The 15,888-nt window shown below is 40.9% G+C and overlaps 1 protein-coding gene across 1 annotated transcript in view; it reads right to left on the reverse strand.

The window, feature by feature from the left end:
* clmpb (CXADR like membrane protein b) overlaps window positions 1–15,888 on the reverse strand; it is an 86,414-nt gene that overhangs the window by 17,655 nt on the left and 52,871 nt on the right. Inside the window, exons 2-4 of the mRNA XM_085429758.1 lie at window positions 10,095–10,246; window positions 3,650–3,854; window positions 592–759 (exon numbers count right to left, since the gene is read on the reverse strand). Of these exons, the coding sequence (XP_085285884.1) occupies window positions 592–759; window positions 3,650–3,854; window positions 10,095–10,246 (525 nt within the window). The remainder of the gene's footprint in view (window positions 1–591; window positions 760–3,649; window positions 3,855–10,094; window positions 10,247–15,888) is intronic.

The raw sequence follows: 15,888 nt of genomic DNA on the forward strand, positions 1-15,888 counted from the left end.
CACAAACAGTCACACTGACTTCGTGCATGTAGGTATTCACTTGAGCCAGGCTGACATTTCAATGTCACAGAAATATTCATCAGATCACAGCATCAGCTCTTGTGTTTATATAAGTCATCCCAATAGAATACAACTAGAAATCACAAGGCTGTGTTCTGTTTGATTTTCTGGAAAAAAAAATAAAAAACTAGTACACATTATGTGGTCCTGGGTTTACTGTTCAAATTTGGAGAGAGAGGCGAACTAAAGATAATAGAGGCATGAAGAATCAGCGGATTAACTGGGACAGCCTGAGCCCATCAAAGTGCCCTTGAGCAAAGTGCTGCAAGTGTTAATTATTCCAGTGAAGCAGCTCAAGGAGCAGCAGTAGACAATATAGCTGGCACTGGCAAATTTAGGTGTCAGTGTTTGCAAATGTATGAATGTGAAAATGGGAAGAGGTGAAGGGAAGATGACGCGCTCAGCAAAACTTGCCTTCGACAAGCAGCCTATGAAAATCACTAATATGAAAATGAATCTTCGTGGCATTCCTCTGCAGAGGGGTCGAATAGTGAATCAGCATGTAAGCGTAGTGCCGATTATTTTTCTTACCTATCAGCGCCAGGTTTGGCAGTTTTCCCAGGCTCTTGCCTTTGTCCAGCACTCGCTCCCACTTGTAGCTAATGGGGTCTGAACCATCGCTGGATTTGCAGCTCAGCTTGACATCACTGCCCTCTTGGAGCTTGCCATCCATCCGGCATCTCGGCTTGGAAGGCTTGACTGCAAGAAAACAAAAGAATCAAAAAATGCTTGAATCAATATTTGCAACAAAACTTCTTATCACAGTTAAACATAAAGTGTATAAAAGACTCACAGTGTTTAACAAATTTACTAAACCACATGCCATAAAAACAAGAACACACTAAACCTGTCATCTTTCAAAAACTTGTTTAAAGCTAAGACGCATATAACAAACTGAATTCATGTTTTTAAATCCAAATCTCAGCCAGCACACTGGACTTCTCCAAGAAGTTCAGAAATAAATCAATCACTACAATTAATGTTTCTGTTCACGAATGTAAGTAAAAGACTGTAAATTAGCATCTCAACCAAAGGAAATAATGTGCTTTATTTTATTCTGCTTTTTCATAAGTAAAACAGTGAATCTTAAAAATCATGGATAACAACATAAAATATATTTAGCAATAAAAAATGTCAATTAAACAGCTTTCACATGCATACAACCATTACAGGAACATCAATAATTATTTTACAATTACATTGCTGCTAATTTAGGGCAGTTGTGACATAAACCTTACACTGCATGGTGGTCTAGTGAATTCGTTAAGCAGCATATATATTAATACAATAATTAAGCAAAAATAAATGCGTTCACCGAAATGATTAATTTTTAATATGTGCATATAATGTAGTCATCAATTTGCCAGTGACGCATGCATTAAAATATGGTTTCCATTACTACTCTGCAGAAAATCGTGGCCTACGTGTATCATGTGGGCTTGCCACAACATTTCCTATGCCAATTATAGGAACTTTGCATTTCATAAAATGAATCTTTATTTTGAAAGGGAAGGGCTGACATTTTTTATTTTGAATGCTGAATATTGAGTTATGTTTGAAATAGACTTCTTTGAACATAACATCTACTGAAGCGGGAGTTATTTTATAATGTGAAACTGTCCACCACCTGTGTTTATCGCCCCAGACTAAAGCACTACATTCAAATGAAAAGCAAGAAATAAAATGTAGATAATAACATAGCTTGTTAGGCTGCATAAAGCTGAAATATTTGACGTAGATTGTAAACTTTATTTGATGTGTTCTATCAGTATTTTTTATTGGTGCAACTGTTTGAGGGATGTTCAGTTACCTTGCCATCACAGTCATTTCTGGTAACACAAATTGAAGAAAAAAGCAACATCCTCCCGTAGAGAATGGATCAATTCAACCCCAAGGCTGGCTGTGAATACTTATGGTAATATGTTCTCATGTCAAAGGTTTTGGTCATAGTCTATTAGCTAAAGGCTTAATACAGTATAGCTAGAATCTGCTGAGCCCTGCTCTGTTGGATACATGCTGAAAGGCACTGCTACACTTTAAAAGCATGAAAATAGCATACTGTTTCCCCCTCCCGAGTGACATATTTTTAAATCAGTGGTGAGCTAAATTTAAATATCTATTTTTTATTTTTGTCACGCTGACATATTTCCAATGCTGACTTTTGTGTTTGGCTTAGGATGCTTGTCAGTGAAGTTGCAGCAGTAGTAACTGCGAAATGCTAACATGCAGTGAATTAACAGTAGCCAGTGGAGAGAAAAAAAAAATCAGATAGCTTATGTGCATTTCTCCTTTTGTTTGTCTTTCTTTTCTCGACACCCTGCAGGCAGTATTCTGCTCACAGACTTTGTAAAGAATATAATGAGAGAAGCTGATCAGGGAGCATTGATGCATTCGTCTGTGCGTCTCTGAGCTCTGTCGGGGTCGGTTAAGCCAAACTGCAGAAGGAGCAGTTGGACGGCGTAACCTCAGCTCATAACCCCAATACTAATAAACGCAACATATACACATTTAAAATCTTCACATGCAAATCCACACGCTCATTCAGGCGTGATTGTGCAAGCTTGCACAGAAACATACCCGACCACTGGAGAAGCGCACAAACTATGGCACACACACACGCCGTCTCATGCCAAGCCAGCTACCAGCTCAGCTGCCAAGCCATTATCTTAGCGTAGGGAGCGCGAGAAAAAAATGCAAATGTTCGCCTCTCTCAAAATCGAAAGTGTCACTGGGAAGCTGAGGGCAATTTGTAAAATTCGAGGCACTAACTCACTGAAATGTCTTTATGGAAGAGAGAGGGGAGTGAGAGCGAAAGGATTAACAGACTGTTCCATTAGAAAACCAATAACCACGGGTTGAACTAATCTCCCATGATGTTTTAATAAATCGCATGCTTTTTTGACATTGAGAACGATCTCACTCCTCCCGCCGGACTTTGTGGCCAGCTATTGCAGCTGTCTGTCCTTCATAGTTGTTCAGCTATTTCTGATATGCAGACAGAGAAGCGCATTACCACTGAGGTAGTTGTATTGTTGAGTCATTTATAGCCATCTGCATAATGTGCAAATTAGAACAACACGCTTCCCATACCAAAATGGGATTTTCTGTATTTATAAGATCTAAGAGTCACTTGGGCAATTAATATTTGTAAGTAGCTTATCTGTACTTAAACTGATGTAAGCTAACTTTTTAACATGATGAACATCAAACTGGTCTGTTGTCTTGTACTGTATATGTCATAGAGGACACGAGTACATTAGAATCTAGCTTGAAATTTGCCCATGTAATGCAGTCTCTAACTCAATCATTTCTGTGCCCTGCCAAACCTACTTGCATGTTTCTGGTCTCACCTCATCAACAAACCAATCCAAATGGACCCAAACAGCACGAACAAAATCAAATCACACTGTCTGAATCAAATTGAATCATTAGATCAGTCAGCATGACAGAGGAAATGTGCCAGGCTAATGATCCAGTGATTAGGTCTGTGTGTGTGTATGTGTGTTTGTGTATGAGGATTTTCCATGTACAAATGAATTTCTTCATAACCCAATGGTATGCGCACGTGCATTGATGTATCCACACTTACCCAATACAATGAGGTTGACTTGGCTCCAGTGGTACTTTCCCCCACTCTTGACTTTACAGTAGTACTCCCCCGTGTCGCTCAGCAGCAGGTCACTGATGAGTAGGGAGGCGTCTCCACCCAGGTACTCCCCAGCAAAGGACAGATGGTTGGGCTCAGTATCCATGGGGTCGCTGATGTACACGTTTCCCCCAAAGAAGGTAATAATCTAGATGTGGAGAAAGAAAAGATAATCAAGGATTTAGTTCAGACCAGAGACTGTTGTCTGAAATGAAATTCTTGCACAAGTGAAAAAACTCCTGATGTATTACAGCGAGGGATTGACTGATTCATAATTGCTCCGGTTCTACTTATCTTGATTCTATCTTTCTTTTGAAGGAATTCTCCCATTTCTTCCTGGACCTGGTACTAACATTTTAGCAGCTGGTGATGTCATTTCTTAACTGATTTATGCAAGTAATTCCCAAATAAGATTTTCATCTCTTAACAGCACATTTGGTTCGCTTAATTCCTATGTCCCAACAGTATTACCCTTGATATATTTCACTGGTAGGCTGCCATTTACATTTTAAATAACATGGCTCTAATGGCTGTGTATGCTCAGTTAAGACAGTTCCACGTAGTTCCTCTCTGGAGGCACAGTCTTGAGAAAAACAGAATACCAGCACTCATGGGTAACATTGTTAACAATCACTTTTTAATTAACACTTGGGAAATAATATTTTACAAATGAATGCATTTGCTGGAATGCCAGTATCCTGCCAGTGTTCATTTAGCTGATTATCTGTGAGTGTTGTTATCTCTTTATGGTGTTTCCACAAATAAAGCTGTCAAATGAAAAAGAAAAAACCCCCACAACACCCTCCCAAACAATTCTATTTTATTATTCTGGCCCTAAGATAAAAGATTAAAGTGCACACAGTGGCACTAAAAGTGATGTCACCAGAAAACAACTTCAGAAACAGCAAAGTACATAATATCATACAGATGATACAAAATGGCTATAGAATGACACGTTTGTAACTCCCCTTTTCAAAGGATATACAAATAAAACTGAAAAGAAAAATGTAAAAAAAAAAATAATGGAAAAGGTAAAAATCAGCTTTTAGGCCATTTTAGTCAGATTATGATCAGGCTTGGCTTCAAACACCATAATTCTCAATGATTAGTCCCTTTTAAATGAAATGGTTCTTATATAGTGCTTTTCTACTCTACTTGAGCACACAAAGCGCTTTATACAGCATACCTCATTCAGCCACTCACACCAGCACTTTCTTTTATGCTTTAGTACTTTCATTCACACACATTCACACTCCAATGGCTGCACTGGAGAGCAACATGGAGTTAGTATCTTGCCCAAAGATCTTTGGCATGCAGACTGGAGCTGCCGGTTCTCAAATGGCCAACCTTCTGATTAGTAGATGACCTGCTCTACTTCTTGAGCTAAGGTAGAAAGGTAAATCCCCTCAGAAAAAATGCTTGCGAGTCACACAGCTTCACTCACCACCCCCACTACCAGTATCACATAAACCAGTGAGTTTGTGTATGCTACTGCCACTGTAATCATAGAAACATTTGGTTATAAGCTCAAGAATATGTGCAGAGCGTGCCTGTGGAGGAAGCCCAGAAGGATATTGGCTATTACAGTTGGCTATCAGAGCTGGAGATAGGCATCATCACAGAGATCAGATATCCATAACAGGATAACAATGTGTTCATAACAGAGCTTCTACAAAGTACCAAACAAAGGCTCATAACACTGGCTATTAGGTTAAAGGGATACACAACCAGAGAGAATAAATGGCTTGTTCTCCAAAGACCTATCCAAGGTGTTTTCCCAGCTGCAACCATAACACCTTGGATAGGCAACAATGGGACAAAGACGGATCTCACCACAGCTGAGACTGAGTAAGAGCAAGGATGTGGTGTCATAAAGCCTCCAACTCCAAGTGGCTGGTGGACCTAAGAGCAGACCACAGCAACCTCTCAGAACAAAATCAATGACAAAGGTCAACAAAATAGCTGGGCAGTACCAGTACCTCACACGACTCATGCCTGTTAGTTTAAGAAGCTTACAGCACTCCAGAACACGTGGCAGCATAAATAACTGGGGTGCTAACAACAGGTGCTAACATAGGGCAGGACAATCCTGATCACAAAGGTTTTGTGCCCCATAAGGGCACAAAGCTGTTGAGCTCCTAGCTGATTACCTGCTTCTCTGCAACATGAAAGCTCAGGTGTCATAGCAACCGAGATTAGTTAGTTAATTAGTTTATTAAGATCCCCATTAGCTCCTGCAATAGCAGTTTTTTCTAACAGAAAAACTTTTACATAAATAAAACATGTGCTACATGAAAGACCATAAGATGTAGTTACTAGTCATCACATAAGCAAATCTCATAAAGTCATTGGAAACAACAGAGCACCAGCTACTTGACACGGCAGAACACCAGGACTCCAAGACCAGGCAGATCAACCTGAGCACCCGCTGTTCTGACTACAAGAAAGAGTATGAACCGGCACCCCACACTTACAAAGTGGAGTGCTGGACTCAACACACTGATAACCTTAATCGGAAATTCCTTGTAGGTACGCAAAAAGATGTTGTTGTTAGAGCCTGTGATTGACATAATCTGTTTGATTCTCCCTTTTTTCCCTTCTATTTACCACCAAGGTTCATTGATGTTTGCAGACACCGGGTGTTCAAAGGAAAAAAATGAGCTAATTTGAAGTTTGTAGCATCTGTAAACCTGCACCAGAAAGCTTTCATTTTCTCTTCCCTGGCTGTTTACAGTTTGTCTTTGTTTATTTCTAGCCTTTCCTTGTGTGTCTTTTGCTCTCTCACGCTCTTGCTTTATCCACACACACAAACAGAAACAAACACAGCTGTCACAGTGGCCTATTACTCAGGGCAAGTGAGAGCCTGCAGATGGGGACCGCTAAATGCTGGTGCCACAGCGCATCAGTGCCTAAGAAGCAGGGGCACCTGCTGTGATCACAGGTGATGACTGGCCATTTACACACACACGTATATACCCAAACCTACTCACAAACTTGCCGTTTACCAAACATGTGGCACACCATGAATGCAAACAGAAACATATCACTGTGCCACAGCTACACACAGAAAGTAACCGGGCTCTAACACCAAAACAAAAAAGGGCATACCTGTACCTGTCCTGTGGGCATGCAACTGTTGCCTTCATGAAATCAGAACATTAATTACTCACAAACCAAACTACATGTGTATATGTGTTTTTGCTTCTGGTAATGTCTGTACGGTCTGTTAGTGAATTGTTCTATTAAGGCAAGGTGTTTTGTTGATTCAGTAAAATACTGTACACAAATAATTAAGTGTCTCTGCTTTTTCACACAGGTCATGAAATGATGATAATGATGACAAAATGCAACCCCAAACCATGAAAAAGCTTCTTCTGCTTTACAGATGGCTGTAGACGCTCACTCTTGTACTGTTCTCCTGACTTTCCCCATGCTTACTGTGGACAGTTTGAAGCAAACATTGACATGCTTCAGTCTTTTCTCCTTGTTTCCCTTCAAATGACTTAATGACAGCTACTCGTCCAGTTTCCTCAAATGTTTTTAAGGCAATTCTGTACATGATGAGGAGATTTGGAAAGCTTTCAGCTAATAAAGCTTTGGGAATCACCCTGTTGGTGCAAAAATACAGTTTGGCAGAATTTCTGCATGTGAATGTCGCGCACTTTTCATAGGTTTAAGTATATAAATGGAAACAAATGATGTGTTTTTAGTTTCTTTGCTAAGTTGTCTGTTATGTGCAGATGCAACATTCTTGAGTCAGGCGCCTGTTTTATGCTTAACAAACAAAAAGCATAATTCTGAAAAAGGTACAAGGACTGGACTGAAAATGACTGAAACATGTCCAAAGAAAAACTTTGACCTTCAGAAGGCCTGGAGAAAGTCTGGCTCCTTGGAAGCAAACTATAAAGACATGAGGGGTGGCTCAAAACTTTTGCACAGCACAATATAGAATTTTTTATATCACATCATTTTATCAAAAACATTAACACAGTAGAATTGCTGCTCTGATCAAAGCAGCTTGTTAAAGATTACTGGAAGCAGATTATATGAACAGTGTGGCTAACATTCAAATATTTAAGCTGTTCGGTTTTTAAAGTGTTTTCCATAAATAATTTTATAGTCAATGAAGAATACACAGAGGAAACAAATATACAACAATGACTCTGTCATTTTACTCTACTACTAATATATTTATCATCTCTGTGGACGATAATTGTCCTCGCAATAATGCCAGTTCAATATCTTCAGTTTTACATGCTGAAGGGCAGCAATTATGCATAGCAAATAGCAACAACACACAATATGCACTAACTAATGTGGCACTGTGGCAGGAGCAATTTCCCAAGAAAGGATGGAAATGAAATTAATAACTTCATCTTTATTAACCATCGCTGGTCTTTGCTGAAACTACACTATGATAGGCTATAAAATGCCGTCTTTGAGTAACTCTCATCATCTAAGACCAACACAGCTGAGAACAGTGAGAGAAGGGCAGTTTTTTTTGTTTTTACTCTTCATCTGACTAAATGGAGTTGAATTTTGTGCCCCTCTGTGTCTTAAACACATGTAGCCTGTACATTTGCTAACAGAGGCTAAATGTTGACAAGATGCTCTTTCCATCTCAACACGGCCTTGGAGCAGAACAAAAGAATGATTTATTCATTCGGCTACAGGCGTAGTCTCTTTCCTAATCAAATTTTCAAACGTTTGATTTTAATTAATGGTGCCTTCAATGTTATCCTCCCGTTAAATATTCATCGCAATGTGGCAGCCCCAGTCTGAATAATCAAAGTGTAAGCCACCAGTTTCCCCCTTTCTTTCATTCCTAGCCCCGCCGCTTCCCTTCCACACTTTGCTATTCATTCCTTTCTCTGTGCCAACGCAAGAGCGCATGAAGAAATGGGTTCAGAAGAAAATGGAAGTCCCTTCCTTCCAACAGAACGCTGTTGAGATGTTTTGCTCTCTCGCGCTCTCTTATGAGATTCTAAGCTCAATTTGAGTGAAAAAAATGGCGGTTTTTCAAACACCAGTGAAATTATACCAGAATGTTATCAAAGGCTTTAAAAAACAAAACCAAATTAGCCGTTTAAAGATTTCAGTTATCCTCCTGGTACAGGCTGATAGACTTTATGAAGCCAGAATTAGAATATTTTATTGTGCCAACTAAAACTTTAAAATACAAACAAGGGGAATTTTTTTTTATAAATGCTGTAATTCCTTTACAGTTAATGCAATACTTTTTGTAAAGCTGAAACTGCACTTAAAGCACACCTTGACTGCTTGATTTAAAATTCAGTGTGACTGCACACAAAGGGGGAAAAAAACTTAAACCTTTAAAAACTTTAAAATGAAGGAATTTCTTTATTTCGTTTAACAGATGTTTTCCTTTTTTAAAGCATTGAATTTTACTATTTCCAGAAAAAGCCTATACACTTCTGCAAAAACAAAAAAACAAAACAAGAAAAGAAGCACAAAACTAAGTACTTTATGTCCTTGCCCCAAAACATTTGGACATATTTGCCAGAATGTCTTTGTACCCACAGTGTACGATTATTGCATTTACCTGACTGCTGATTTTGACTACTTTTCAGAGAGTTCTCATGCATGATCTGTTTTGAGACCGTTTCCTGTCAACCTTGCCAATTCTGCTTGCGTCCCTGAATGCCTGATTGCACGTGAGCCCTTGTATGTTTATTAAATAGTAGATTTGAACCTGATTCTGTTGTTTGGTCTAATTTCTGATTTCAATTCCTTTTGGGGTGGAAGGTTGCTGCAGCTGTAATCTTCAATTGCCTCTATAATTACATATTTTACAAAACTAAGATGAATTTGTCAGCTTGATAGTAACGAAAAGGTCATTAGGTTTGTTTTTTATTTCCACTTGTTACAGTGTTTATCTCCCACTAGTTAAAAAAGTTAAGAGTAAAAGTGCCAAGGTTAGAAATATATAATGTGTTGGTGAACACAATTGCTCCTTTGTGAATGCCACTGAAAGTTGAAGTGCCTTAGTAATTTTGGGATTGTGTTAATGTGCAACTATTATAGGTCCTGCTGGAAATCAGCGAGCGTAACCCAAATGGAGAAAAGCTAAAATGTTTTTTTTTGTGTGTGTGAAAAAGGGAAGTGGAAAGAGAGGAAGAAAAGAAAAACTATGCAAGGCATATACAGTCTATACATATACCTCACATGTTGTTCTTCTGGTTTTTAGCCTAAATGTCACTGTCATTGCCATTTCATCCCAGTAAAGGTCAGTCTTGGTGTTGCAATAACTTTGCAGCAACTACTAAATATTACCCAAGTCATGGCAGAGTAAGACGGCAGGGACTTTTAACAATTCAGATGCTTCTAAACTGTATTAAATGCAGGGAAAAAAGGAATACAATCTTACCACTTTCTGTGGGGAGTTTGGTTTCTGCAGTAGCCACTCAATGTCAAGAGGGACGGATGATGAGAACTGGTGGTGGCATGGCAAGGTGGCATTGTCCCCAACGACCTTTTTCATCTCTGTCTGGGCCCCCACTGACAGAAGGCTAACTAGAACTGAGGGAGAACAAGAGAAAGAGAGAGAGAGAGAGAGAAAAAAACTTGAGACAGAGGTAGAGACATGTCAGACGGGGTCACTAGCTAAGCTTGAGGCAAGAGACAGATGCTGTGGACAGGAAGCGAAACCACAATGATAGAGGAAACCGGGTGCGAGGATACATCCAAATATTGAAGGGAGACAGAACAGATGGATTCTGTTCAGAGGGAATAAAGTTTGATTGAGGAGTTGAAGGAAAAATACTAAAAAAAGCTATTCACAGCTGCAGTTTGGGGGAATTATGGATGGGTACTGTGCCGACACATCTGACACATGGACAATTCTGCCAGAAAACCCCGAAAAGATACAATTAATGAGTCACTTCCATTGCAAAAAAGTCCAAAAGCTATCCCAGGCCACCTTCCCATTAACAGTGAATGTCAGTATGGAAAGTCCCAACCGCACAGAAAACGCACATACCAAAAACTCCCACTGTCGACTCAGTTAAGACCGACAGTCGCAGTAAAAGGTAGCAGTAATTGCGAGCGTATGCACAAGTGAGTGACTCTGGGCACTGGCCAGACTAGTGTGGCCTGCGTATCAGTGGGGGAGCAGCAGGGCTAATTTATTGGAGGATGCTGGACAGCCTAGAGGGCTTGAATGGAATTAGCCAGAGGCGTCACAGGGGATGCTGGGAAAGTGAAACTGTGGATAGTGTTTGTGCGTGCTCGCGTTCGTGCATGTGCTGGACTGTGTGTGTCAAGAAGCAGTGGTGCAATGGTGAGATATGTTTAGAAAGACTGCAGAGCTTGACTGTGCTTACGCACTCACGTGTGACGTACAGTTTTGGCCCTGCTATATTCATCTTAACTACCTGCCTTTAATTTAAGTGTGCTGTGCTGAATAATCATATAGCTCCAGGGGAATTTGACTGCTTGGAATTAAAGTTATCCTGCCTAACAGATGCTCATTTGAAGTGAAATGTTCAGACTGTGTAAATATTGTTGCTCCTATTCATTATCATGCCACCTTACTAGACACTCAACATGGCCTGCTGTTTGAACAGAATAAATAAACGTAGTGTGGGACACACATCTGAATGAAAGCTGTGCACTTTGTTTTGTCTGTTATGCTGATACTGACTGACAGAATAGTTTTGTGTTTAGAATATAACCTCATATACGTTCCACGGGAAGCCATGTGAATGCATCAGCGCTTACTGGGCGCCTGTCCACTTGTGAACCGGTTCACCCTCATAGGAGCTAACGCCCTATCCCATAAGTGATCTCAGGGCCAATGAAAATGTCAGCTCAGTGCTGTGAAACGGGTGACTCAGTGCTGATACAGCACACAAAGAGATGAAGAGTAACCTCACAGAAACTAATTCTCCTTAAAGAGCTTCATCCTTGCTGAGATGACGTCATCTGCTTGAGTTCAGTTGCTCTTCAAGTTTTGATTAAAGGTTGTGCGCATCGGCGGCGGTGTTAAGAAACCCCCCCCCCGATGGGGAAGTGATTAACACTGAACATCTTGGGGGGATGCAGTGCTTTCCTAACGAAACCATGGGTTCAGGCGTTCACAGAGGCAGCACAAAGAGGGACAACACAGTTTTAAGCTAGAGGCTTTTATGCTGTGGTTTGTGTACAGATTATTCCTAATTTTTTTTATTTTTTTCTGAGACTTGTGCCACAATTCCTAGGTGTGTATTGTAGCTTCTCTGTTCCATGTTTTAATGGCCAGAGAGACATGTATATTAACGGATCTAGGACCTTTCTGTGTTTATAAAAAGACTAGAAAGTACTTGCTCCTCTTTCCTCCAATAAACCAAAGACATGCTTATTTGGTTAACTGGTGATTTCAAATTTTGGTAGTCTCAGTTTGATAGCCCGTCACTTTTTCACGCCTTTAGCTGACGTCAGCCAGGTTATGCTTCACTCCTGACCACCCTAAGTAGGGAAAGAAGTTAAGAAAAAGATGAATGAGAGGCTGGATAGAAAGTAACCTCCAAAGCCACTTTATATGCAAACCCAAGCGTTTAGCAGAAGTTAGTCTTTCGACTTTTTCTCCAGTGAAAAAACACAAAGAAAGGTACAAGACCACATATGACACAACTTTTTCCTAAGATAGATTCATGCCTGTTGCTAAAGGGCTTCACTGGGGTTCTTGGTTAGGTTTGTTTTGCTCTGAGAAGCTGATGCTCTAGTGTGCCATCCAGTGGCAATAAAAGCTTGTGCACAGTGTGAATCCTCAACATTATGTCTTGATTTTCCGAGTCCCACATTCTAAACTTAAGATTTGGGCTACTCGTTGCCAGTTAAATGTAAAGTTTCCAATTGGAATTTGCCATTTGGAGGAACAAAGAGAGGGAATTGAAAGTACTTTGTGGCTGGCTGAGAGCTTCTGTGTCCCTTTGGCACCCGAGGAGCAACAGGACAAATTGCTGAGGTCCTTCTGCTCTGCTTGCCCACCTGCCCAGTTCAAATCATTAGTCAGCAGAAAAGGATGGGCCACCCCTCCTCACAGAGAAGCTTCTGCACCTTAAGGGTATCCCCTTTCATGACTTTTTAATGCAGCATTTTCAGGGGTTATTCATCTTGTTAGCCTCCCTGCTGATATTGCTTTGAATGTCAGAAAAGAGAGTGAGGGCTTTGCAGCATTAGAAAATATTCAAGAGGAAGAAAGTTCAGGCCATGTGTGAATGCACAGCTGGTTGAGCTTGATGGTTCGAGTTAATGCTTGATGGTGGTACAGGGTCTGCTGGGAGACCTGTGCCCACTCCCCTCCTCAGGCTAGCCTCTGTAATCGGTGCTCCCACAGTCATCAGCAGCCTGGGGCTGAACCCGGCACTGTGTAGCTGGCCTGATAAGAGCTTTGTGCTTCCCTCCTCGCCTCCCACCTCATCCTTAACTGCCCACCGCTTCAGCTGTAGGCTCTGTAAATGGAAGAGTTCCCCTGAAAGATAGATAGGGCCAATGTGTCTGAAGAATGAGGGGAATTGCCATCTTTTCCCACACAAAGTACTTTACTTTTCATTAACTGTCTCTAAACTGACCTTCAAAAAAGCGACCTGTGTCAGCTCACTAACGTTGACTTGTGGGTGTTAAATATTCCCTTTATCATCAAACAGTAAAGTTTTCAGTTCCAGGTATTTAATTTATTCCTTAGAAATGAAACAAAAAGCAAACGCCTAATATTTTTTTCCATCTGTGACAGAAAATATTTTTCATTTTTAACAGAAAGAATTGGCAGACAAATCAGACGGGGTTTTTTGGTCGATATGCAGTCCGTGCTACCCACTTTCCCATTTATTTATGGTCTTGCAGAGGGGCTTTTGTGCTGTGGAATGGATGACACAGTGCTCCCAAAATAAGCTTGCCTTGATGTGAGTTTGAGCTTGCATTTGGTTTGGCCTCATTCACCGTGTGCACAGCTGGGGTGGCTGGACTGCAAGACCCCATCATTTGTGTCAACATCAACACATCAGCTATGAGACACATCAGAATTAATCTCTGTGGCAGATTTGCAAACACTATGGAAATTCTGTTTGGCTTTGGTATGGGCTCGTGACCTTGGGCTTCAATTTGCAGCTAAGGTGACCCAGAAAGAATAATAAAAGAAAAGTGAGCCATATAACCTTCAGCTTCAGTAACATCCCTGGTCACAGCAGCGTGCATGCTTTCACGTGACCTTATAAGATTCCATAGGGGCATGGAAAAGACCATCTAAATAAACACTGTCTTCTTGAGGGGGAGATAAATGTGGTACGGGCTTGCGATATGTTGGCTTGTGCCATATCCCAAAGCATATCCTCTATCCCGCTTTCTCTCTCTCTCTCTCTCTCTCATTATGCCTTCTTGTTACAGCTCTGCTTGGTTCAGTTTCGTGCCTCCATTTGTGACTGCGTTCGGTCTTCACCCACAGAAAGAAAGGAAGGAAAGAAGACAATCATAATTAACAAAAGTGGGAGCTAAAAGAGAGGGAGGTTTAGGGAGAGAGATTGTGAGTGCAGGACACATTTGACAAAGAGAGCGAGAGTGAGAGGCTTGGGTGAAATATGGAGGAACCAATTTCTATGAAAAGACCCTAGGGGGAGTTGTGCTCCAGTAAATCCGCCTTACAGAGCCCTGCAATCTCATTATAGTGTAGCCAGTGAGACGGACAGACAGACAAACAAGACAGGCCCGGATCTTTCGCACTGCCCAAAGTCAAGCCCCATATCCCCTCAGTCAGCACATCAGCCTGGCTGGGGCCTTTGCCACGTCCGACGCTTATGACCTCTGGTACTCAAACATGGCACATCAGAAAGTGGGGGGAGGCGGGGTGGAGGGGTGTGGGACAGTGACAGGGCGGGGAGAAATAGCTTGAGGGAGGGGTGGAGGAATGGTGCAATGCCTTGATTTGACCACTTATGCTAGCTCAATCACTGGTGTGGATGAAGGATTATACCGCCACAAAGGTGGTTTTATACACAGGTTAGCATATGCACACACACCCCGCCCCTACAGACAGGAGGGACGGCTGGTTTATCTTTTTTGACAATTTCTGACAATTTCCTGCTGTGTGCATTCATGCTGCTTTTTCGTCATGTGCAAACATCTATATTTCATGTAAATTCCCAGCTGCCGGTGTATATGATTTATGCTGTATGTGGGTAGATACTCTTTCACAAAGACACCTCCACTCCAGATGCAAGGGACTATCTCGTGCTGACAGCAAATCAGCGCCTCAACATCAGGACCTATGATTTGGAATATCGCTACTTTACACATACAGACACAAGTCGCATTTGAGTTACATTTACAGCCTTACAGCAGCAGGGAAAAGCAACAATCATCTCCCAGTCCTGCCAATCTTTCCCACAACTGTTTATCTTCTGTCAAATAGAGACTCTGTTAAATACAGGGAGTGCAGAATTATTAGGCAAGTTGTATTTTTGAGGAATAATTTTATTATTGAACAACAACCATGTTCTCAATGAACCCAAAAAACTCATTAATATCAAAGCTGAATGTTTTTGGAAGTAGTTTTTAGTTTGTTTTTAGTTTTAGCTATTTTAGGGGGGTATGTGTGTGCAGGTGACTATTACTGTGCATAATTATTAGGCAACTTAACAAAAAACAAATATATACCCATTTCAATTATTTATTTTTACCAGTGAAACCAATATAACATCTCCACATTCACAAATATACATTTCTGACATTCAAAAACAAAACAAAAACAAATCAGTGACCAATATAGCCACCTTTCTTTGCAAGGACACTCAAAAGCCTGCCATCCATGGATTCTGTCAGTGTTTTGATCTGTTCACCATCAACATTGCGTGCAGCAGCAACCACAGCCTCCCAGACACTGTACAGAGAGGTGTACTGTTTTCCCTCCTTGTAAATCTCACATTTGATGATGGACCACAGGTTCTCAATGGGGTTCAGATCAGGTGAACAAGGTGGCCATGTCATTAGTTTTTCTTCTTTTATACCCTTTCTTGCCAGCCACGCTGTGGAGTACTTGGACGCGTGTGATGGAGCATTGTCCTGCATGAAAATCATGTTTTTCTTGAAGGATGCAGACTTCTTCCTGTACCACTGCTTGAAGAAGGTGTCTTCCAGAAACTGGCAGTAGGACTGGGAGTTGAGCTTGACTCCATCCTCAACCCGAAAAG

Source organism: Copadichromis virginalis, linkage group LG14 (assembly GCF_057382275.1).
Source record: "Copadichromis virginalis isolate Kocher_CV1m ecotype Utaka linkage group LG14, C_Virginalis_male_GT1.1, whole genome shotgun sequence".
Lineage (NCBI taxonomy): Eukaryota > Metazoa > Chordata > Actinopteri > Cichliformes > Cichlidae > Copadichromis > Copadichromis virginalis.